This window comes from Pezoporus occidentalis, unplaced genomic scaffold, assembly GCF_034315485.1.
Source record: "Pezoporus occidentalis ecotype Australia unplaced genomic scaffold, CSIRO_AGI_Poc_V1 ctg1, whole genome shotgun sequence".
NCBI classification, from domain to species: Eukaryota; Metazoa; Chordata; class Aves; order Psittaciformes; family Psittacidae; genus Pezoporus; species Pezoporus occidentalis.
In genome coordinates this window covers 14,994,374-15,019,192 of record NW_026912778.1, presented here as the reverse complement: position 1 = coordinate 15,019,192, position 24,819 = coordinate 14,994,374, and the positions used below count along the sequence as shown (strand labels likewise).

At 36.5% G+C, this 24,819-nt stretch overlaps 1 protein-coding gene across 5 annotated transcripts in view; it reads right to left on the bottom strand.

Annotated features, from left to right (window-relative positions):
• SGCZ (sarcoglycan zeta) overlaps positions 1 to 24,819 on the bottom strand; it is a 451,408-nt gene that overhangs the window by 72,249 nt on the left and 354,340 nt on the right. For all 5 annotated transcript variants that reach the window (XM_062602076.1, XM_062601911.1, XM_062602150.1 and 2 more), the window contains one exon: positions 1,548 to 1,635. In XM_062602076.1, coding sequence (XP_062458060.1) covers positions 1,548 to 1,635 — 88 coding nt within the window. The remainder of the gene's footprint in view (positions 1 to 1,547; positions 1,636 to 24,819) is intronic.

The following is a 24,819-nucleotide window of genomic DNA, read 5'->3' as shown; positions in this document are numbered from 1 at the left end:
CTCCAGACACTCTGCACCAGCTGCACACCAAGAAGTTTATAGATGTTCACCCTTATGATGGTAACATAAGAACACATGTTTTCTTCAGGCCTTTTATGTTTTTAGAATATTAACCTCTAGTGTGACGCCTTTAAGTCAATCTCAATATACTCACATACATTTTCATTGCTGGATTCACTCAGCAGGAATGGTGTCAGCAAACAAAATACCATATCTATTTTTGTCAATGTGAATGTCTGCCATAGACGCCTCACCTTTTTGCAATTACTAACCGAAGTGGAAGGTTTTAATAGTAGAGCTATTGGATGAGACAGAACTGCGTTCCATAAACACACTGGGCAAGTACAATATGGCTAGAACAGGTGTTAGCTTAATTTTCCTCATCTGTCTCTATCTGCTAGCAGGTCTGGTTACCTTTGCACACTCATTTGATGTGGTCATTCAGGGAAATCAGTGCAGATGGTGTGTCACTGTATGCACTTGGCAAAGATTTTTTACAACTTGAAGCAGCTATCTCCAGCCAGTATGAAAGCTCGGTGTAGATTAAAACTAGAGTTAAATTAACACTATTCGTGAGCGTAGCCTCGGCACATGAGTAGGTAAAACACAGCTTAATCCAGAAGTGAAAAAAAAAAAACAACAAAGAAACGCGGAGTTTAAGGGGCGTCTCCTCAAATTTATACAGCTGTTGGGAACTTAGACATACCTGCTTGTATTATTTTTCATCTTATTCCCAGTCAATATATATTGTTTTCTAGCATATCTAGAACATTGCTTTGTACTAACTTTCTGGCCAATATTCTTAAAAAGCAATGAATATCTTCAGTACTATCCTAGTACTGAAAATATAAAAAATATTATTTCATATTTATTTATATAGTAAGTATGATTTGTGCTAAAAAAGCAGCATAACGTGCTAAACTTAAAGGAAGAAACTCATGAAAAGCAGAGCAGATAAGTACAGGATTTTTTATTTCTATTTCATTTGGAACTCTGATCTGCTGTATTTTATATTTTGCAAAATATTTGCCACCATTTTATACGAGGGCTGGCAGTATGATCATTTTCCACTAGAATTTTGTAATGACCAGGAAAGCAGTTGGATTCTTGTTTTATTTTGTTTTTTTTTTTTACATTCTGCTACTCCAGCTGTTTGCAATATATGCTGATGCAGCTGCACTGCAAGACTAATGGGAGCAAACCAGTTCCCACTGAAGCAATGGAAGACTGACAGAACTTGTGAGAATATGATGATTATTTTCCCCACCAAAACTGTTATTGAAACATGTTTTGCTGATTTTTATTTTTTTTTTAGTTTGTTTTGTTACAGCTACCTCAAAGATTATAGTTTTCCATTAAACTGTTTTAAATATTTGTAGGAATTTCTACTTTCCCTGCCCTCAGCTAATACTGAATCATGCTCTTCTAATCCATTGTACACATTGTTTTTTTGTTTGAGTATGGTGATGAATTTTTTTTCTGACTCTTCAGCAATAATATTCATAAATCTAAACTGATGTACATAACAGTCAATAAAGAACACTCACCTACTGTCAGTTGTCCAGTTAACTGTCCCATGTGATTTCTTGCATTCACTGTTACATTTCTGTCAGACTGTAAGACCAGTGGGCTATCCTGGGAAACATGTATAAGACAATAAATGAGAGAACAAAAAATTGAGGTAGAATTAAGTCAGAACTAAATATAAACATGCATGCCGAGAGGGGAGTTCTGTCAAACATAATAGCCTCTTTAATGATTTCACAAAGTATTTTACAAGTCAAATTTTTATGTAAAAGAATAACAAGATTGCTGTCTTGAGCTTAAAATCTTTGTGCATAGAATCCCTGCTTTAGAAATCAGAGCTGAACTTAATTTATACAAAATACATTTTGTTTCCTCAGGATATTACAAAGTTACAAATTCAAAAACTTTAATACAAACCTGGTTAGCCTTTTCCACATATTGCTAACATACACTTTTCTAACTACTTAACCAACACTATACTACATTATTCTATTAACCTGCATGACCTACAGTGTTAGGATTGCACTTACTAAAACCTTACAAAGACAGCCATGCATTTCTTTGAAGGTAAGAGGCATTATTCTCGAAAAAGCAAAGAAAGAGAGCACTGGGAGGTGAGGTCCTATAACAAACAACCCTGACCCACCCACCAGTAGTACCTGACAGGTGCTACTAGCGATTGTCCTAGGTTCATCAGTGATCAAGCTGATGCAGAACAAAGATAAGTATGGTATGACGTTAAGTACAGTCTTAACATTTTTGGAGTCAGTTTGCAGCATGACTACATTGCTATCAGCATCCTACTGTATTTAAGCATTCCAGGAATGTTTACATATATATGCGTAAGCATATCCTGTGTTCAAAGCCAGCTTAAGGAATCTGAGAAATGAAGACAGAACTGAATTTTGCTTCCTGAAGAATGAGGAGCCAGATCCACCCACCAGGGGAAGGACAGATGCAGGGGAAAAGGGAAGAGCTTCAACAGATAGCCATGAGAAACCCAGCCTAAAAAAAGAGAGCTTACTTATCATGCTGTCATTGGAAGGTGATGAGTACATGAGAAGCGGGAAAATTTGGCGGTTGCTGCTACTGCAGAGGCACTTTCCTCCATAGAATCACCTTATACCACACTGTACTTCCCCTGAAGCTTGCAGTGAGACCTTAGGTATGTTAATGCTTCTGGCAACTAAGCATAGGTAAAACACCTGACAAAAACAGCTGGGAAAGTGCCTTAGCTAGGAATGACTAAGGGCCTGGTAAAAAAAAAAAAATAAAAATCTGAAAATCATTATATACTCATTCTTAGGTTCTTCCCTGGGCATCCTGCACTGAGCATATTAGGTTAGATAGGCTACTTTGTGTTTATATGTGAAGATATTGGTTCTTCCTGTTCCTGAAAGTTTTACAAGATAAGAAAGGAGTTAAGGAGCCATACATAAAGATTTATTTTTACCTGAATGATTCATTAGCTTTGCACTTAATTTTTCTACACGTTAAAATTCACTCCTTTGAATCCAGGCCTTGCCTCTGCCAGAAACACTCTTCCCAGTTGTTTTCACTATGATTAACTTTAAATGACAATCAGTTCCCCGGGAAGTTTGAAATTATTCTGAGCTAATTTCTAAGAGTTCAGATGTGTTTCATCTCTTGCTGGACCATGCTATGACCTCTCTAACATCCTGCCAATTAGCTCTGCATCATGGAATCTGGCAGATGAGAATCACTTGTCCATCTTCCTATATAAGAAGCTGTAATTATCAGTGAGACACTGTGTTCAGTGTGACTGGTTTGAGCTAAACGTGATGCAATCAAGGGAGCTTCTGGCAACAAAAGCAGCTGCTAAGGACCTTTTTCTCAACTCTTGATTTGATTTTCACTTTTCTTATGGTCCTTTGAAGATCATTAGTCCAGGCAACTGCTGCTCTGGGAAAGAAGGTTGTCCTGATAAGAGAGCTGTGTGGCCGAAATATGTTTTTAAGGAGCCCTTTTCCCTCTTGCTTAACCACTATTCCGCTAAGAGTCTTCTCAGAATAATCTCACCCTTAGCAAGGGAGGGTACTCCTATGCCCATTTTCGCCAGCTCAGCTGTTTGGCAATTTACACTTCCAAGCACTATCCATGGTCTAACCTGAATGTTTCTTTCCTTTCACCTTAGGAAAATACTTAACAAGATTCTCAGGTTTCTTGTGCTCAGGCTCTAATTATAAATAAAAAGCTTGGATATCAAATTCTCAGGTATGGGATAATGAAAATTAGGTGAGCCAAGCCTTCTTTCTTCTCCTTTCTTTGTCTTATTTAAAGATAAAAAGAGGGATGAAGAAGTTAAGAACTTAAATCTATATTCCTTAGTTTCTGGATTTCAAATATAAAGTTGCACTCTTAAATTCTGGAAGAAAGAAAACCCAGTGGCAGAACTCTAACAATTTAAGCAGCCCAGCATTTTATCTACACTGTTTACCTGCAGTTCTATTTTCCACAGGAAGTGCCTAAGGACAGGTTCAAGATAGTCAAAGGTAGTCTGCTCAGAGGAGCTAGTAACTCAGAGGATACTTAGCTAGAATTAAAGATCTGTAAGATGAGTATAAAACTGAAATAAACATCAGTCATATGGACACAAATATATCTGTGGTATAAAAACATTGGATAATTTTCTCTCTGGATCACCAGATCTGTTACTCTTTCTGATGTAAATTTCAGCATGCAATTTAATAGACTTGATAATCCACAAAGTATTTGATATAACGATGTCAGAAGGGAGATAGAAGTGTGTTATCACACTGTTTTTCTGGAAAAAGGGGGGATTATTAAGCTCTTCAAATACTGTAAGTATTTGTAAATAAGTAACATTTGTTCTGAAGTCAGACAAGCCTAGGATCAAGCATGTTTATTTTCTTGATATAATTTTCTAGGCTGACATCACCCAATAGCTGATAAAGTATGAAAAAACCCCAGCTAGTACTAAGTACCACTCTGTTCCAGCTGAAACCAGGACAATTAATTAGGATAATTTCTGTATATATACTTAACAAAAAAGGCTTTAGGTTATACCTGACAAAAAAGCCACACCTTAAAAAATGGGCAAAGTTCTCTTACTGCTGTTGCTGGCATTATACAGCTGTATATCAGATCTTCCATTTAGAGATGAGCATAAAGACCATTTTCCCATTACACATAATAAAGTAATGTAGTGCTGTTTTTCCTTTACATGTAATAAGATAATGTGGTGCTATAAAATGAGTTCCATGTATTTCTGTAGCTCAGCATTATCAGTATCAGGAACAGACATGCTTCATATTTAGAACATAATTGTATACATGCAGTGTTAGCATTAGCATGAGCAACTCCAAGGAACACCCCTGAAGAGGTTCTTCATCACCTATTATCAGTTCTTGACACAGAGTTAACTTGAATGCATGAGAAAATGAACTAAAAAGGCATATCTACCCTACCCATCCCACCTTTCTACCTCTGGAAAATGTCATGCCATTCTTGTGGCCCCAGTCCTGTGAGCTGAAAAGCAGTTCTTGCTGCCTAAACTTGCAGCATGGGACACTTGAACAGAGTTTCCTGAAGTACTGAAAACTTAGACCACTTTCAGATTATGAGTATTATTTGGTCTTGGAGCAAAGTAGTCCCTAAAATCCAACTGTAACTGGAAAGCTGACTTTTTTCCTCCCCCTCTCTCTTATGGTAATTCAGATATTGCTCCTGTTTCCTCATTTTGCATTAGCATACACACAACCATGGCTTCTTTCCCACTCTTTGTAAATCTGACTTGAACTGCAAGAATGTGTGATGCATTAAGCACAGCAGTTAGTGTGCTATATAAATTTGCTCTAAAATTACCTGTATTTGTTAAGCATTTTCAGGAATAGTTTAATGTCTACTGCAAAGCCAGTGAAAAATGTGGAACAAGTCATATTGTTTATGTGAAGACTTTGTGAGTATTCTTCACACACACCAATGGCAGCTAGCTCCTTAGCGGACAGCTTCTTTTCTCAGCTATATTGTCCGTTCACAGGACAATGCAAATCTTGCTTTGTAAACACATGTAAAAACCCCAAAAGAACAAAGAATTTCAGATAGTGAAATTATATTAGTTTTTGTTTTTTTTTTTTTTCTGGAAATGATTTCTGAACTCAATAGGGAACATTCTTCAGCTGTGCAAAATAAAATTCTGAACAATGTCTTGAAAAGGTCTATTTTTTAAAAATCTAAAACTTTTAAAAGAACTCATCTGTGGCAAAAGACTTTATTTGAGGGACGCTACTTTCTGTGTTTTTTCCCCATCCTTAATGAGTCATATGTAACAGAGTAAGAAGTTTTCACTTCAAATATCATTTCTCCTAATTTAAATTCTGTACTGAAGTATAATTCTTTATATCTGATGCATGACACCTTGACACAGAAATATCTTTGATGTTATTAATTTGTTAATTATTTCTTAAAAAACAGAGGTGATTTTATATGAAGCATAGTAGACTATATATACACACCTTCTCATTAACAGACCACTTGAACTTTCTATTCCTGCATTGCTATCCAAATGTGGTCTTCAGAAAAGAGGTAGTAAAATTTTTGTGATACCATTTCAAATATTATACTGTATATAACAAAAATCAACATAGTAAGAACATTCTTTCTTACAAGCACATAGAGCTTTTAATAATAACAAAATGCTAGCAACTAAAGTATTATAAAGGGATACTCTTAGGCCCATGAGGGCATCATCAGCCCTTACTGGCCCTGCCCAACCCCCTGGCACTTCCCCACCACTGGGGGAGGGGCATTTCAGTCCAGCTCCACTTGAACTCCTCCTGGCAGGGTGGTTTTGGTTGACCTCTTCTTACCCCTTAGGGAGCAGCCAGCCCTTGCTGCTCCCTGACAGATATGAGGACCTAAAATGCTAGCAGAAGCTCATGAAACAATATGAGATGACTCATGTTGCAAGCCCCAAAATATTACAACTTCAGGATTTTCAGTAGCATATTAAAGATAAAGCAGATGAACATGATGTTACTATAGTATGTTTAGACCTTATAGCAGCCTTCCACTATCTGAAGGGGGCCTATAAAGATTCTGGACAGGGACTATTCATTGGGGACTGCAGTGGTAGGACAAGGGTTAATGGGTTACGACTTAAACAGGGGAAGTTTAGATTGGGTATAAGGAAGTTCTTTCCTGTTAGGGTGGTGAGGCACTGGAATGGGTTGCCCAAGGAAGCTGGGAATGCTCCATCCCTGGCAGTGTTCAAGACCAGGTTGGACAGAGCCTTGGGTGACATGGTTTAGTGTGAGGTGTCCCTGCCCATGGCAGGAGGGTTGGAACTCGATGATCTTAAGGTCCCTGCCAACCCTAACTATTCTATGATTCTATGATTCTATAGTCACGTCTTATCTGAAACAGGTTTGCAGCTGAGATACATGAAAGGAAAAATAAACCAAAGAATTTCAGAGATATTTTCAAAAAGCGCTCTTGAATGTTAATACAGTTATAAATACAATGGATTTTTTTAAAAAAAAACAAGGCTGTGGATTTTTTGCTTTTAGGGTTTTGGTTTTAGGGTTTTGGTTTTTCTGAGGAAGGGTCACAGTGCAGTACTAATGATCAATTTTATTTTTAGAATTAGATGAGCACCTTACTGTAAGCATATAAAAGACCGATAAATTGCTTTATAAAGTAATTTGACTATAAAATATTCTGCATGAGCAATCATAGGAAAACTCTAATTTTTTATAGATGGTTCAATTATTTTTAACATGTTTTGGACAAATATTGTGATTTTTTTTTGTACGCTACTTAAACAGGCAATCCCAGCTAATTAGCTCAATTTTGAACAGTATTTCCAAAATTCACCCTTTAAATTAGAAAGTGCTTAAATGGAGCAATTTCATTACAGTTAGTTTAATACAACATTAGCTTACTCTAGGTAAGATGGTACATTGTAAAATTAAATATAATCTCAGACTCAGAACACAGTTAATTATGATACTACCGCACACTTCGACACTCTTACAAATAGTAGCAATATGTACACCATAGTTTATAGTGAAAGCACTAGATCTCTTATGACTCCTGTGCACAACACATCAGGTTTCTGGACATCTACAAAGTGTCAAATAGATGTAAAAAAAAAAATAAAATACAATAGGTAGGGAGTATGGGCAACTAGTATAGTTATGGCAGAACATCTCCTTACAGGGATCTTTTGACAAACTAGTGACTCAGAATGACCATGTATTTCCAAAGCTCCAGGGACTAAAAACCCTCACATCCATAAAGCTGGCAGTCTCAGAGCCAAACTTTCTATCATTAACTTTATAATTAGCACTAAATAAACATGATGGAACTTGATTTGTAAAAAACAGACCTTCAAATGCCAACAGTTGATGAGTACTTAAAAAGACTGAACTCTCTGTTAAAACTGTCGGAAGCTTGTAAGTGCTTGGGACTGTCAAATACAAATTAAAGAAAAATATTCTTCATCAGAATATTCCCAAAATACTATTTCCAAGAGTACTTCCATTTCCAAGAATCTTCCCAAGGTGTCAGGACAGTAAGGTCCTCAACATAGGGATACTTCATACGGGGAGAAGTGAATAATTTATAGTTGAAGTTATTCCTGGACAATTCCAAGATGAGAAGATTTAATATACATAGAAATCCAATTAAATTTGACACTTTACCTATTTTCCATATTCCTGCATTCCCAAAATATATTTTAATTTAGTGTTCTTTGCTCTTGACAAATTGTCCTTTCTAACCTGAGAGTCACAACTGAATTACATTTAGAATCAGGAAGCTGACTGTGAAATCACAATCAACTTTGGACTTCCGCTTCAAGGAAACATTCCAGGTATCTTAAAGTTTGACCAATATTATTGAAAATCAGTGTTTTTTTTCACACCAGTTTTACATATTATGGAGGTTTGGAAAAGTAGTCAAGTCAATGCATTTCATTTGTCCATGGCAAGACTGATTTATAGGTAACGTAATTTACATATAATATTCTGTGATAGTTATCATCAATGCAAAAAAAATAGTCAACATTTTTACATAACACTAGTAAAATGAGTAGCAGGTTTGACTTAATGTTAAAATTGATTTGGTGAAAATAACATAAATACCGATGTAGAGCCATATTTTCAGTGAGTTACAAACTCTATTTTTCCAAATCAAGAAGGGAAATATATCTCACTTAATTGACTCACATAAGAAATGAAAAACTTTGGAATACAGGTAAACAAAGCACAAGCAAATAGTTTGAAAAAGAATAAAAATACACTCTAGCTGATCCTGAAAGAAATATTGTACTTGTGGGTATAGATGAGGTTTCAAGAAACATACTTTTTAGATATTTCTTTTTCATCAAAGGATGGTATCCCAGTTCTCAATCTATGCTCTGTTTCCATGTCATGCTAAAGGCAATCACAGGTATCATCCAGGTTCATGACACAGCAAATCTGAACCCAAACACGGTTATACCTACCAAAGTAATACAAGTGTAGCCAACGAGACTCAAACAGCACTCTCGAGAGCCACATGAATAGGTAAAGCTGCACAGGGATCATGGCTATATCCTCCAGATAGAAATAATGTCTTCGTTTTACTTCCTTGTATAATGCACCATGAAATTTTTATTAAGGCAGAATTCAGTCATGCATAGAAGCACTCAGTGATAAAGCAAAAGTAGATCTTTAAATAACAGAAAAAAAATGTGACTTTTGTGGATTTAATTTAAGCATCAAACAATTTTTAAAATGGACTTAGATATAAACATCCCAACTAAAAATTAAACAACAGTACAAATGTACTCGCAGGAAGCTTGTTAAACACTCAAAGCTCACTCCTTAGTCATTAAGCTTGTGACACAGCAAGTAAAATTGTCTTATTACTGAGCTGAAAAGCCCCCAGAAAAATTTAATTAGGACAAATGTAGAAAATGTAGCTATCTCAGTTTCTACAATGTTGATATTTCCTGATAAGCCTTCCTTCAAGAAGATCCTAATTACCTTGGCAATGCTTCCTGCATTACTAGTTCTCTCTTGCTGTTCCTGTATTAAATAATCAGAAGCACACATAAGCTCAAATGAACTCTGAAACACCCTACCGAAAAGAAGGGTTATTATTATTGTTATTTTACTGAGCCTTCCCCTGCATGCACCCGTTCCTTATTATATCAATTTCAGGCTTCACTATTGCACTTGCTTGATGCAAGCACTATTAACTCCATGGATGTTTAGCATGAGGTATAATGAGGCTTTGATCAAGGCATCAAAAGGAATCAGAATAAGAATGGCAATTACAGGAATTACAGATAATCCACTGATTATGAAGAGTACACTTTAAATTTTCATAAAACATCTTGATCATGATAGCCCAGGGCTGCGGACTTCAACACTTATCGCAAAAGTCTCAGCATGCATTTTATCAGCTGCTAAGCACAGGCATTCAGTCTAAAATGTCTTTGCAGCATTCCTTTCATGCAATTAACATTTGTGCTGCTACTGAGAAAATTTACTTTTGGCTATATAGCTAGCAAAGTCAAGTAACTTTCCACATACTCTGGCTTTAAGAGAGAAGGAGAAGCTAATTTTTACCTCTTCTAATTATGGAAGCATGAGTTACACTTTTCCATATTCTGTGCAGTCAGTCCCAGTCTTCTTTTCAGGACCCAAAGTATTTCTCTCATAAGAAAGGATCAGTCTCATTGTTTCTTGTACTTTTCTCTTCCTAGTCATTATACTTGCCTAGGTGATATTGCACCTGTAAATCTCTTCTTCCTCCATCTCTCTCTGTTACACACCATTCCTGATTCTATTCCAAGGGCTGTTCTGAATTTTTTCAAGGGAAACAACATACTTGAAGGAGGAGAGTGTGGTTATCTTACACTGTGAAACAACAAAATTGCCTATTAACAAAGACCGCTCACATAACAGGGAATTAAGATGCCTTATACTTATTTGGCTGGTAATTTCCTCAGTTTTTGAATAGGTATATGAACAGCTAATAAGTAAGATAGAATAGCCTTGCTTTCCAGTTCTTCAGGCAGAACCACCACAAGATCTTAATCTGAATTATTATATTTTTAATATAATAGTATATTATATTAAGTATATACCTTTTATCACCATAAGTTATGAAAAATCAATAAAACCTCTTACACTATTCTGAACAAAACAGGTAGAAGAGAGTATTTCAAGACTAAAAACACAAACATCCCCTGCACATCATACATTCATCTTGAATTCCAACAGCCAGAAAGTGACCTTTAAATGCTATCACCTCAGATTTCGCTGTTGTATATTCTTTAACCTTACAAAATATTTAATAAGGAGCTTTGCCATTAGTATGACACAAACTTGGCCAATATCTGAGTTCAGAATTTGTTCCATGTTCCTCTAAAATTTGTCATCTCTAGAAAGGAGGTATTCATCCCCATGTTCATTGTAGGACTTTGTGGTTCAATAAACTGCCTTTTCGTTGGAAAATTTGCTTGGAGACTTGCCAGTCACAAACTAAAACAAGCCAACAGATCTGTTCTGAAGGTCAGAATTAAGAAAATAAAATTCTGTACATGTGATTATGGTTCAGGGAAAGAGACAGCACATGACCCTTCAGGGAAGCATATTATTTTCCAGTAGGAGCAGCACTAGTGTCAACTTTGCAGTTGCAGATAATTGTCACCCTTTAATATCACAGATCTTTCCAAGGACCTAATTAACATTTTTTCTTTCTTTTCTACTCTCTAGCTATTCAGAATTTATTTCTGTTTCAGTAACTGGCTAACTGTTCCGTGACCAATACTCTTCCACCGCAGATATTAAAATATTGAAGAAAACTTTACTCAACTGACAGAGACTACAACAAATACAGTTCCGTGACTTTGCAGTTTTTCACAGATGACATTTAGATTAAAACAGCATGAGAAATGCCATGGACCTGGATCACTTGTGCAATCTGCAGAGTTAATTAGCTAAGTTCTAAAGACTAATTTCTTTTAAAATCAAGATCATAGACAACTATGGAATATTAAAAATGGATGCATTTCCTTAGCAACAATGTTCAACTGCCAAAAAGATCTCATTCAGGCTTTCATTGGGGTTTCAATACTTCTTATACTTCTGCATAAAAAATTGCACAAGAAATACCTACAATTTTTTTTTTCGTAATAGCTGCTTTAATATGTGGTTTATGCTGTGTTCCTGACAACTAGTCATGCTCTCCTAAACATAAAGAGATGACCAAACAGTTCCAGGTAATTTTATTGGAATACTACAGAAATTGTCAGTACAATTATATTCAATTTTCCATTATGATCTTATTAATATTCTCCTAAAACATTAATGAAATCTCTGTAAAATATTTCCAATGCACCTTAGTTGTTTGCAGTGAAACATTAGACTTTAATGTGGGGCTTTTTTCCCCCACATTCACCCTAGAGGACAGTGAAAAAAAAACTGGCTTGCTTTGAGGTCTGGATTTTGAGCAAAGTTAATTAACAAAATTTAGACTTGATTCGTGCTTCTCAGAGAACGCTTACTCTAAAAGATAAAGCCTTTGTTTAGAACTGTCAAAGCAATTGAGTATATGAAAATTATGCCAAAGTTGTCCAAATGCACACTAAAATCTGTATATGCAACATTATAATAAATATAATATTTAACAGTGGACTTTTTCACAAAGTTTTTCAGGACACTAAAATAACTTCTTTCTTCCTTGAATCTTGTCAGCTCTTTCAGGATTCTGGAGCTTTATACTCATTAAAAACTGGTGTGACTTTAAACATTTTATCCTTAATCCTACAGTTAAAATAAAATCAAGAAAATTTGTCATGAGAAATCAGCTGATATTGAACTAAGCAACACTATTGTTCAGTGTATTGATTCACATTTTAATAAATACTAGAATTAATAAAGTTTCTACGCTTAATATTGTAATTAAATCAATGTATCTTCCCATATGTTTCTAAAAGGCAATGATAATTTACTCGTTTGTCATATATTCAGTTTTAATTTTGTTAAGCTGCTTTTAACACTAAACAAAAAACAAATATATCAGCTGATCTACATTCTCAGACCTAATTAGACCAAATCTCCTCAGACAACATCTTTCCTCTTAGTAACAGTCTTTCACAGAATATTTGGTGTAGGGAAGTGGCTCAGTGACTTTTTAACAGAGAATACTGCTGGGAATGACAAGCCTGAAGAATTTTAAAGACAAAATATAATAAAACAAAGGTGCTATAGAGATAACAATAATGATTGAAGTAGTTCTTAGAAGCTTAAACGTAATTTTAAACATAAAAAAATACTGAAAATGTGTCAGAGGGTTTGTTTGTTTGTTTGTTTGTTTGCTTGGTTTTTATTCAGCTGCAGAACTTGGAATTGAAATAAAAACCATACACTGAATAACTCTGCACTGTTTTCAATGATGTAAGACTACATTTTCAGCTTCTCCAAGCCAAGATAACAACAACAAAAGGAATATTTATTTATCTTTCCTCAGGATGCAGTTTTGCATTATCTTTTCCTTCTCTGCAAAGAAAAAGCTTAAACTGGTTTCACCTCGAACCTACACCCCATCACTCAAATTCTCTGGCTTACCAAAGGAAAAAAAAATAAGAAAAAAAATAGAGTTTATTTTCTATTATTGAATAATTTCATTGTTGTCTAAAACACAGCTTGACTAAACCCACTGAACATATAGAAGTGAGGGAAGTCCTGCACTACAGGGTAAGGATACCAACTAGGAATAGCAAAGGACAGAGACTTTTTAAGCTATGACTGAGAATAGAGAAATACTTCTCTGCCAAAGAATCTAACATAAAAACACACTGTAAGTCTTCCAATATTTACATCTTTTCCATCCAAATGATGTATGGCAATGTGGGAGAAACTAGATCAGAACCTTTCTTTGCTCAGAATGTGACTGTGCATTTATCACATTCATTGATTTAAACCAACTTCGGATAGCAAGTATTCAAAGTAGCAGAGACCAGCAAGAATTGATTAAAAAGTTTCCTTTCAGGTAAAAATATACAACATTAATTTAAGACACTGATAATTCTGTGGCTTTATATCAGAGTGAAATTTATAGTTAAGTCCTTATAGACCCTATAAAATACAATTTTGTGCAAATATAAATTTTAACTAGTGAACTGAAAAGACTTTTGGGCTGTCTAAACTGCAACACAATCTTTGAAAGGCAAACTGTCCCATCACTCAAACTCAGTCTTGAGTCTTGTTGGACTCAAATATGTTTGTAACTGCCTCTTAATTGGTAACTGTTTGTGTGATAATTCCTCCCCTAAAGAGTACACTTCTTTTATTTTTACTTTGTCCATTTTGCTATGGGGATTATGCAGATGATTAACACCCAGGGTACGGGAGATTGCCAGGCAATAAAGTGGAAAGCCATTTAAAGTCAAGTTTCTAGTAACTGATTCTAACTCTACAGTTCAATATTCTTTCATGTAAAAAAATTTACAAAACATCTATTTGGAACAACTCTTTTGATACGTTTTGCCATGTTTGCAATGTTTAACTCTTTAAAGAGAATCCTAGCTGACACAAGTATAGTATTTCTCTTTTTTTCTTTTAATCATCTTTGTTGTTGTGCTGTGTCAGTACCATGGGGATAGGGAAGGAAGGATAAGTGTATTATTTCGAGAACACAAGAACACATTATCTTCTTAAATGTCAACCTAAAACCAAATTTCAGTTAATTTTAGCTGTATTTCTGCTAACCTATAACCTTTACATAAGAAAATCTGAATTGTTCCATTTAATTCTCTGAAAATGTTATATTTATATTATATTTTGAATTTATTAATCTCTGACCCAGGGTGATAACATTCTAAGTGAGTAACAGAAGATATCATTCTATATATAGATGATAAATATAATGGATGGATCACCTTGCATCAGGATACCTTTGAATGAAAACGCACATAATCATGCATACAGCTTGAAAATTATTTTCTTTCCTCTGGCAGTCTGGCAATAAATCTACTCCAATATGACAGCTGTACATTGAAAAAAATATATTCCCTTCCTATCTCTTACTCATGACTTCAGTAACTGTTCAAACAATTATGAAAAACAATGCTTTCACCTATCTATAATCAAAACAAATAATAATACTACTAAAAAAAAAGTAGAACTATGCATCAGACATAGGAAAACCACACCAGAATTAGCTTTGCTTCATCTTGCTAATATTAGCTAGTGGATTTTCTTTTTTTCAGCCAATAAAATTAAAAAAAAGCCATAACAAAACACAATTTAATTTCCCAATATCCTGTGCTTGAATTTGATGTTATTTGTTTCCTGCATGGTCATCAGTTAATAGTCCTACATCAGCCAAAGGCTGTGAATGCTAGTCATCTATCAGCATCTCTTTTGAGGGTCTATCAAAAAACTATTTTAGCAGCATGCTCTTTCTAGGTCAGCTCTTCTTAAGTGTCAAATATTCTGAGGGAAAAAGAAGAATTCTAGCTGGGAGCAGTTCTACCTTGAGTAAGAATTCATGTAGCTTCTTGTGAAAAAAGCTCCGACAAATATTTTAAGGGAGAATGCAAAAAGAAAGGGAAGACATAACCATAACCCACATTATCATCCATATTTTCACATTTCAGAAATTATACAAAATGCACTGCAGCAGTAGAAGTACAAGAACACTAGTCAAAGTTTATACTGAGGGAAATGAAGATTGTCAAAACCTATGTGATATGAGATAGAGTTCAATACTAATTTCATTTTGACACAAGATCAAGAAGGAGGTATTCAATTTCATTATCTTTGTTTCTTTTTATATGCTATATTGATAAAAGATAATGAATATCTCATTACAAAGCCAGGAAAGCTGTATTTTCAAAACATCATCCTGTCGACAAAAGGTTCCCCAAATAGAATATTCCCAGCAGTAAAAAAAAAAAAAAAAAAAAAAAAGAAATTAAATGGTCTCCCACATAAGTATCTCCAGTTGCTTTGATATGATGCTCCTTTTAAATGCCCTAGCTAATTTCTGAAAAAACAGTCAGGGATAGAGTTACACCTTTTAATCTTGCCATGTCTCTGCACCCTTTAGAAGTACAAAACCTTTTGATGTCATGTGTATAGAATAAGGCAGCTGATTTACGTGGCAGGCCTCATAAACCCTGGCTCCTTTCCAAGGAATCATTAAAAGCTGCCATGTCTTCCCTGGCCTCGGTGTCTGGATTTCCTGCTGCTGAAGGGTGAGCAAGGTGGGACAGATGCACTTAGTTCATCCGGCTTTTATGCCAATGTGAAATCAAGAATGGAGAAGACCAAAATCGAAGACCTGTGGAACACTCCAAGTCCCACAATTCATTTCTTTATCACATTTTTCTCCTGACAAACTGAGCTTCAAGGTTGCACCACACATTTCAAGGGCAGGTTCACAATTTTGTTCCAGACTCCCAGGAAATTTCTTCCCACTTTGACTCTAAAGAAAGCATTTGATTTATGCAGCTTGGCACCTTTTGCACAGGGGTTCTAAAAAAAGGCTAAATGCATACAATACTCTCTCCATTTTTGCCCTATTAATTATTCTTCTGGGTGACTAAGCTACAATTGCCACTAGGTGGATGGAGATCTTTCTAAGAGATTTAATTGTCAAGATGAATTCTTCATGGTCATGGAAGTTTCCTTCTGCTTAGCCAAAAAACAATGCATTGTCTAAGGTGATTTTCACTAGTTCATTCAGCATTAAAATCAAAGTCCTCTACTGCCACCTCAGTAGCAAGATTTAGGAAACGTTAGCATAAAGTAAGGGTAAAGAAGTGAAAAACCAAAGTCATGCTCCAGATGAAGTTCACTGCAAGTGAGACACAAATATATTTCCCAGGTTGTAACTAGCTGTAACTCCAAAGAATTCACTCCCGGTGTTGTCAGGATCTAACACAAACTTTATTAAATATTAATGCAAGAGGATTAATCTGAGATTATTTCCACAGGAGAAGAGGATTGAAATCTAAGCCATGTAGGCAGTTTACCTTCTGCACAACTGTCTTGTATCAGCTGTTTTAGCTTTTGCTTTAACTTTGTAAGAAGATTCCATAAATGCCACAGTCTCCTTTTAAAGCTGTAGTAGCTCTGTCTTTTAAAGTCTTATATCTTTTTCTCAGTAATGTATTACATAATATGTCTACCAGCACTCTTTTGTTAATACAGATTTATTTTGAGTCATTAAAGTCTACCATATTACTGGTGATTCCTGATAACTGGAGGCTCCTCTAAAATTGTTAAGTCAGAGGACTGGTTGAATTTGGGGTAAAATTTCTTCAAGAGTTGCAGCAGAACTAAAATACAATGGAACATTTCAAAGAATTTGAAAGTAAAATCAAGTTCTGCATAATGCCATGTATTTTGAGGAAATGTAAATAATTCATATAGTGGTGTTAATGACAATGAATTAATAAAGCTTAACCTAATATTAAATCTTAGATTGCTTGAATGAGAAGTCCAGCCACCAAGCAACAGATAACTAATAACTTAAGTCTTTTGTTAAGTTCCTTGACATAGGTTAGATCACAATATAATTTATCATCCCCAAAAGTGGAAGAAAAAGCATTGGCTTTGCTTTGCTGATGTTAGCAATACAGAAACACACATCAGTCTGTCAGTGGCTGACTGAAAAAAATCTCAGAATATTTCACTAACCAGAGGTTATTTTGATAGGTGTAACCAGCTAAGAACAACTGTAGAGATGACATAGGTTTCTTTATGCTGATTCCGGTAGAGCACTCTTGTGTGCATACAGGGATTGCTATACAAGATATTTCTGATGGTCTCTGCTTACCACAAAATATCCTTTCAGTATCTGTATGCAGCAGTGATCTATCTGTACTATCTACCTGTGGAGACAGTGTTCTCACAGGAGAATGCATAATTAGTACATAAACTCTGAATAATCCTGAAAGATACAGCAAGGCCATGAGAGGCCAGAAGAAGCTTAAGCAAGCAAGATAAGAAGAAGCAGGAATTCACCGAGTTAATGAGAACTGTGGACTGTTGGCAAGCTTTCGAGGTCAAGTTCTCACACCTGTGCTTAACCAATTATATGTTAGTCACTAAGGGTCTTCAAGACATGTATCCAATCATAATATGCCAAATCACTGTAAGTGCATGTAAGAAATAGTATATAAGGAGTTAAGGCTTTGTAATAAATTTGGTAATCGCTTGATCACATTGATCATCTCTGCATTGTCCGTGACTCCCGCGTCAACATCTACCCTTTACCCTTTTTTTAAACAATTTTTTCCATTTTATCTCTATAGCATAAAAAACCCAAAGCCTACTTCTCTGCCACTTCTGACAATGAACTTGTCTAGCTGAGCTGAGTTTTGGATCTGTGTGGCTCCTCTTATGTACCAAAATCAGCAACAGTTTTTTTGAGAAAAAATTGGAATTTTCAATACAAATATGTGTTTGACATCTTTTATTGACTGAAAACCTTAAATTACCTTAATTTTTTTCATTCAGAAGAAATTCAGAAAATTAAGAAACATAGCAGTATCATTTTTAGTTTGTTATTGAGATTAAAAAAAAGAAACAGGTTTGCTTTGAATAAGCATAAATAAAAATCAGCGGGGAATACTGGTGTGGCATTAGAACTAATCTGTGAAACAGTGATTTGGGTGAGAAACTTGGATTCATACCTATTTTTAATGGTGAAACAGTTAAAACTGCAACCAAATATTAACTCAGTAAATAACTGACACTTTAGCAAATTAACAAATTACCATATATTTCAGCTCATTTAGAATTTTGGGGCATTCATTTTAGAATGTTCAGAGAACACATATTTGTGTTTATGACTACAGGCATCCTGCATTTAAGAAAAAGGACAGGGTGGACACGACTGTAGATGCAGATGCATGGACTTGAAGGAAATTAAGACAAATCCCAGAGTTCCTGGCAACTTCTCCGATAGCTGTTTTCGCCAGATCTACGCTGCCTTTAAGAATCATTCTAACAAGGACACATAAAGGTGTGCATCTATTCTGGCAGCATTTCAAGCTCTTATGATTTCCATAGGTGGCACAGTGCCTAGGGCCTGTTTGGACCTCTCTGAAGCAAGCTCTTCCATTTGTCCAGATGCTGACTAACCTAGGACACATGCAAAACATAATGGTCAAGTATAAGGAACTCTGCTTCTCTCCTGGATTACTAAAATTGTTTAAAATTATTTTCATTTTGCTAAGTGTCAGGGCTTGCAGAAATGCCTCCAAATTATTGAAATCATTTCACCACTCAGAAGTAGTAAAGAATCGTAACCAGACCAGTGTTCTAGAGCTGCCATTGCTCCAGCTGTTCTGTATACCCACTTGTACGTGGTTTTCAAAAGGCTAAAACAAAATTGTATGGCATAAAGACAATTCATATTTATTCTAATTGCCACAATTTAGTAGAAAAATACTTTGGCCAATAAATCACTTTCAAGCATTCTTTCTCAAGACAAAGCCAGGCTTTATCAGAGGGCCAGCTGTCAGGCATTGTTTGTTCATTAAAGTTGCAAACTTTGAATGTATAAAACCCAAATGTCATTGACAGTGTAAGAGTCTTTTAGAAGAGTAAGATGAGTTGATCTGTCTAACAAAGAAGATGCAAAATTAATACTGAAAGCTTCAATTCCTGATTCCTATCTGTTTTCACTTTCAAGAACTTGTTTCATTCTATATCTACTGAAATTAAATAATACATGTACTTCACATCTGCAACACACAGGATTGTCTAATTTGGGACTCAAAATTGATATTTTTACCTCATGAAATATCAGAAACAACAGATTGTGTGGCAATTCAATTTCTTTTATCAGCTAGAGAATGGAAGTAATTTTCTCTATAGTTTATCTGTTCAGAAATTTATTTTAAATATTGTTTCCTGATCCTCTTGCCACACTTCTGTAAAACCCCTAAACAAACTGTTACCTTCTGTTGCACTAATGAGCACATTGAATCCACACTGGCTGTCCCGCCATTTAATTTTTGAATCACTGAGCTTACAAGACATTATTGCCCAATATGTCAAAATAATTTCAAGGGACTTCAATGCTAATGTATCATACATACCATAATTTGAATGCCTCTTTGGCTTCTGTCTGGGTTATGCAATAAACATATAAATTGAAATGTTACGAATTCCTAATTTGTAAGCCACAGATATTTTTTTTTTAATCAGGTGTGAGACTGTTCCTTCCTGAGTAAAAAACAAAACAAAACCAAAACAAAAAAAAAAACACACCAAAACAAAAAAAAAAAAAAAAATCCAACACCCAATGACAAAAAAAAAAAAAATCCATTTTCTTAATATTTCAGCCCCTGAAAAGTCTTCTTCATTTTTCATCTAGGGTTGTCCCTTTTTTAAGAGTTTTTTTGGACTTGAGATTGGTGCTTAGATCTGTAAGATGTAACTAGCTAAACATACTTTTTTCATTTGCTCCTAGCTTATTATTTGTAAGATATCCTTTTAGGCCCAGATCTTCCCAAAACAATTTTGGCATTTATGATATCATTCCTGAATTGAATTTGCTCTACAGGGTGCTGAAGTTGAAACCACAACTGCAGATTGCAGCTTCCCTTCCTTTTATCCTCAGTAAACATACTGCATTAATTTTAGATTGGTTTACTCTCATCTTCTAAGCACAATACATGGTACTGTTATAAAACTATCAAGTTCTATATAATCTGGAGACCAAAATTAAATGTTACGTAATGTAGTCTCCCTTTCTGTATGTCATGACAACAGCATGTATCACACAGTATCACAGTATCACAGTATGCTGGAGATTGGAAGGGACCTCAAAAGATCATCTAGTCCAATCCCCCTGCCAGAGCAGGAACACCTAGATAACGTTACACAGGAATGTGTCCAGGCGGGCTTTGAATGTCTCCAGGGAAGGAGACTCCACAACCTCCCTGGGCAGCCTGTTCCAGTGTCCAGTATCAATGTTGTACATTGCCTCTGGTGTTAGTTTTGTCTGCCATGTACTTGAAAAAGCTCTTTTTGCTGTCCTTGACCCTTCTTGCCAGGTTTAATTCTAAGGAAGCCTTAGTCCTCCTAGCTGCCTTCCTACATCCCCTAGCAGCAGCCTTATATTCCTCCCAAGTGGCCAGCCCCTCCTTCCATGACCTGTAAACTCTCCTCTTCCACTTGAGCATACCCAGCAATTCCCTATTTAGCCACACAGGTCTCTTGGCCCTCTTCCTTGACTTCCTACGTGTCGGGATGCTCCGATCTTGAGCTCGGAAAAAGCAGTCCTTGAATGACAACCAACTATCTTGGGCCCCTTTTCCTTCAAGCAGCCTTGCCCATTTCCCCTAGCAATTGCAAAAGGCCAAAGTGACAACAGGTATTCATGTACCACCTAGGACATCCAAGAAGACTGAATCTATGAGCCGAAAGCTATTAAGGAGGGAAAATAATTTCTCTCAGGAGTCTGAGACATGCCTGAGTCCAATGATATTTATTAAATTAATAGCTTTCTTCTTTGGCAAAAAACAAAAAAGGTTAAATCACTATACACATAGATTTTCAAATCAGAACAATTAACTAACCTGGCTCTCAGCATAATGTAGATCACACAGCCTTAAATCAGTAACTTGTATTTGCTTCTCTCCTGCATCCCTTAGGCAAGCCAACGTGCTCTTGACCAAATTATGAAAATTAATTATATGTATTGAAATATAAAACAGGCCAAGATTTCCAAAAGAACTATTTTCAAATACAGGAAAACAAAATGTAAGCAGGGTCAAAACACATACTTCCTTATGAAGAGCAAACAAGCTATATGAATAGCAATATGTAACATTCTTGTACACCTTCAAGGATTTGTAAATTAGTGATATACTCTAAGAAGCTATAAGGTGAGAGAATCTATAGCTTTTAAGTTGAATATAACTACCACAAATAGTTTGACGGTAAAATTCTCAAATAAGAATCCTTGCATTTAACAAGATTGCTGTATTCAAAAAAACGCATTAAGATCCCCAGATGAATTTTACAGTTCAAATTAATTCTTGTTGTAAGTTCAAGTTTCAATATACTAACTACAGGTACCACATACGCACACCATTTTCAGTTTCTTTAGGAAGAGAACACACTTCAGGAAATATAGAATGGCTGAAAGTACCAGAGCAATGCAGAGAAAAAAAAACAATCTGTAACCTTTCCTGTCTTTTCAGTCTATACTTACTAAGAACTTTAAAATAAGTGCAGCAGCTGATATTGCCTTAGCTTAAGGTTTAGTGTATGTATTAACATTTAAAGAAGTACCAAGCACTAAGTATTACCATTATTATTATTTGATGAGTAGAAGGCATAGAGTCAATTTTACGGCTAAGGTGGTTGCCTTCCCTGTTATTCTAGTCTCCTGAATTGCATAAAGCCCTTCAATCTGTTAAATTACTCCATTATATATTACAGGTTTGCCAATTGCTACAAGGACAGGTTTTTTTCTGGTTGTTTTCCAAACAAGCCTGAATATTCTTTCAGAAAAACACATGGACAGATGGCCTTCTTCCCTGCTGAGGTTACATTAGAAATGTGCTTGGAGGAAAATTCTGTCACCATCTCTTGAGTCATATTTTTGCCTTATTTACTTTGAAATATTATCTAATGAGGTAAAGTTCATAAATACATTTTATATTAGGATTCAATGTAATCTTATTTGATAAAGAATATTCTACATTTCTCTAACTTTTTGCAGGAAAAAACAATGCAAGCAACAATCTACCAATGTAAAAACTTTAGAGGAACATTAATTTATAAACATTTCTTTATCAATATTCTTTAATTTAGTTCACTTACAATAAACACCCCTGTCCCTCCCACATCCCCTTACTTAAATGTTATTGAAGGACTGCAATCTCAAAACAGTTTTAGCAACCCCAAGCTGATGAAGGCAACTGGGAGTAGTCAGCATGGATTTATGAAGAAAAAATGACTGACCAGATTGACAGCCCTCTACAATGACATGAATAACTTAATATATGAAGACAGTGCAGCGGATGCTGTTTATCCTAAGGTTTTTGATCCTGTCTCCCATGACATCCTCATAGACAAACTGATGGCCTACATAAAATGACAATCAGGTGGACTAACTGCCTTCATCCAAAAAAGAGCTGTATCCAAAAATCTGTGACCAGTGACATAAAGCCCAGCTAGATGTCAGTCCACCAGGGGCATACTGAGGTAAAACAATGTTTAATCCCTACATTAATAACCTGGACAATAGTACAGAGTGCATACTCAGTAACTTTACGTATGACACAAAACTGGGAGCAGTGGTTGATACACCTAACAGTTGTGCTGCTATTTAGCAGGACCTCAGCAGGTAAAGAAGGTCAACAACATGAGCTGCTTTAGGAAGATCACTAGCAGGTCAAAGGACGGAAGTTTCCTTCCTAGCTAGCTCTTGTGAGAATTATCTGGAGTGCTATGACCAGTTGTGGGCTCCCCAGTACAAGTCAGACATCAACATACTGGAGGAAGTCCAGCAAAGAGTGACAAAGACAATGAAGGAACTGCAGCATCTGTCATAAGAAAAGATGCTGAGAGAGCTGGAACTGTTGCCTGTATAAGTCACAGGACAGAGGATCTTAGCAATGTCTATAAACACCTGATAAGAAGGGGCAAGCAAACTGAGCCAGAGTCTTCTAGTAGTGCCAGTGACAGCAAAAGAGGCAACTGGTGCAAAACTGAGATAAAACAAATTCCATTTAGACACAAGGAAAAAAAAATATATATACTCTGAGTTTGATCAAGAAAGACAATAGGCTTCCCAGAGAACTTCTAGAATCTCCATCCTTGGAAATATCCAAAACCTGACTGGACTAAATCCTGGAAAACCTGCTCTAGTTGTTTTGAACAAGGGAGTTGGACTAGATGACCACCAGAGGTGTCACTAAGAGAGAATCTGGTTCAAGACCATCTTAAGAACCTGAATGTGCACAAGTCCAAGGGACCCGATGAAATCCATCCACTGGTCCTGAAGGAGCTGGCAAATGAAGTTGCTAAGCCATTGTCCATCATGTTTGAAAAATCATGGCAGTCAGGTGAAGTTCCCAATGACTGGAAAAAGGGAAATATAACCCCCATTTTCAAGAAGGGGAAAAGGGATGATCCAGGGAACTACAGACCAATCAGTCTCACCCATGCACTTGGCAAAATCTTGGGGCAGATTCTCCTGGAAGGCATGCTAAGGCACATGAAAAACAACAAGGTGCTCGGTGACAGCCAGCATGGCTTCACTAAGGGGAAATCCTGCCTGACCAATTTGGTGGCCTTCTATGATGGGGCTACAAAACTGATGGACAGGGGTAGAGCAGTTGAAGTCATCTACCTGGACTTGTGTAAAGCATTCAACACTGCCCCACACGACATCCTCGTCTCTAAATTGGAGCGACATCAATTTGATGAATGGACAACTCACTGGATAAAGAACTGGCTGGATGGCGCACACAAAGAGTTGTGGTCAACGGCTCAATGTCCGGCTGGAGACCAGTAATGAGTGGTGTCCCTCAGAGATCGGTGTTGGGACCGGTCTTGTTTAACATCTTTGTTGGTGACATGGACAGTGGGATTGAGTGTGCCCCCAGCAAGTTTGCTGATGACACCAAGTCATATGGTTCGGTTGATACACTGGAGGCAAAGAATGCCATCCAGAGGGACCTTGGCATGCTTGTGAGGTGGGCAGATGCCAACCTCGTGAAGTTTAACCATGCCAAGTGCAAGGCCCTACACCTGGGTTGGAGCAATCCCAGGCACAGCTACAGGTTGGGCAGAGAAAAGATTCGGAGCAGCCCTGCGGGGAAGGACTTGGGGGTGTTGGTCTATCAGAAAATGACCATGAGCCAGCAGTGTGCGCTCACAGCCCAGAAAGCCAACCGTATCCTGGGCTGCATCAAGAGGAGCGTGACCAGCAGGTCGAAGGAGGTGATCCTGCCCCTCTACTCTGCTCTCATGAGACATCACCTGGAGTACTGTGTGCAGTTCTGGTGTCATCAACATAAAAAGGACATGGAACTGTTGGAACAAGTCCAGAGGAGGGCTACAAGGATTATCAGGGGACTGGAGCACCTCCCATATGAAGACAGGCTGAGAAAGTTGGGGCTGTTCAGCCTGGAGAAGAGAAGGCTGCATGGAGACCTCATAGCACCCTTCCAGTATCTGAAGGGGGCGTACAAGGATGCTGGGGATGGACTCTTCATTAGGGCCTGTAGTGAAAGGTAAAGCACTAACGGGTTAAAACTTAAACAGTGAATGT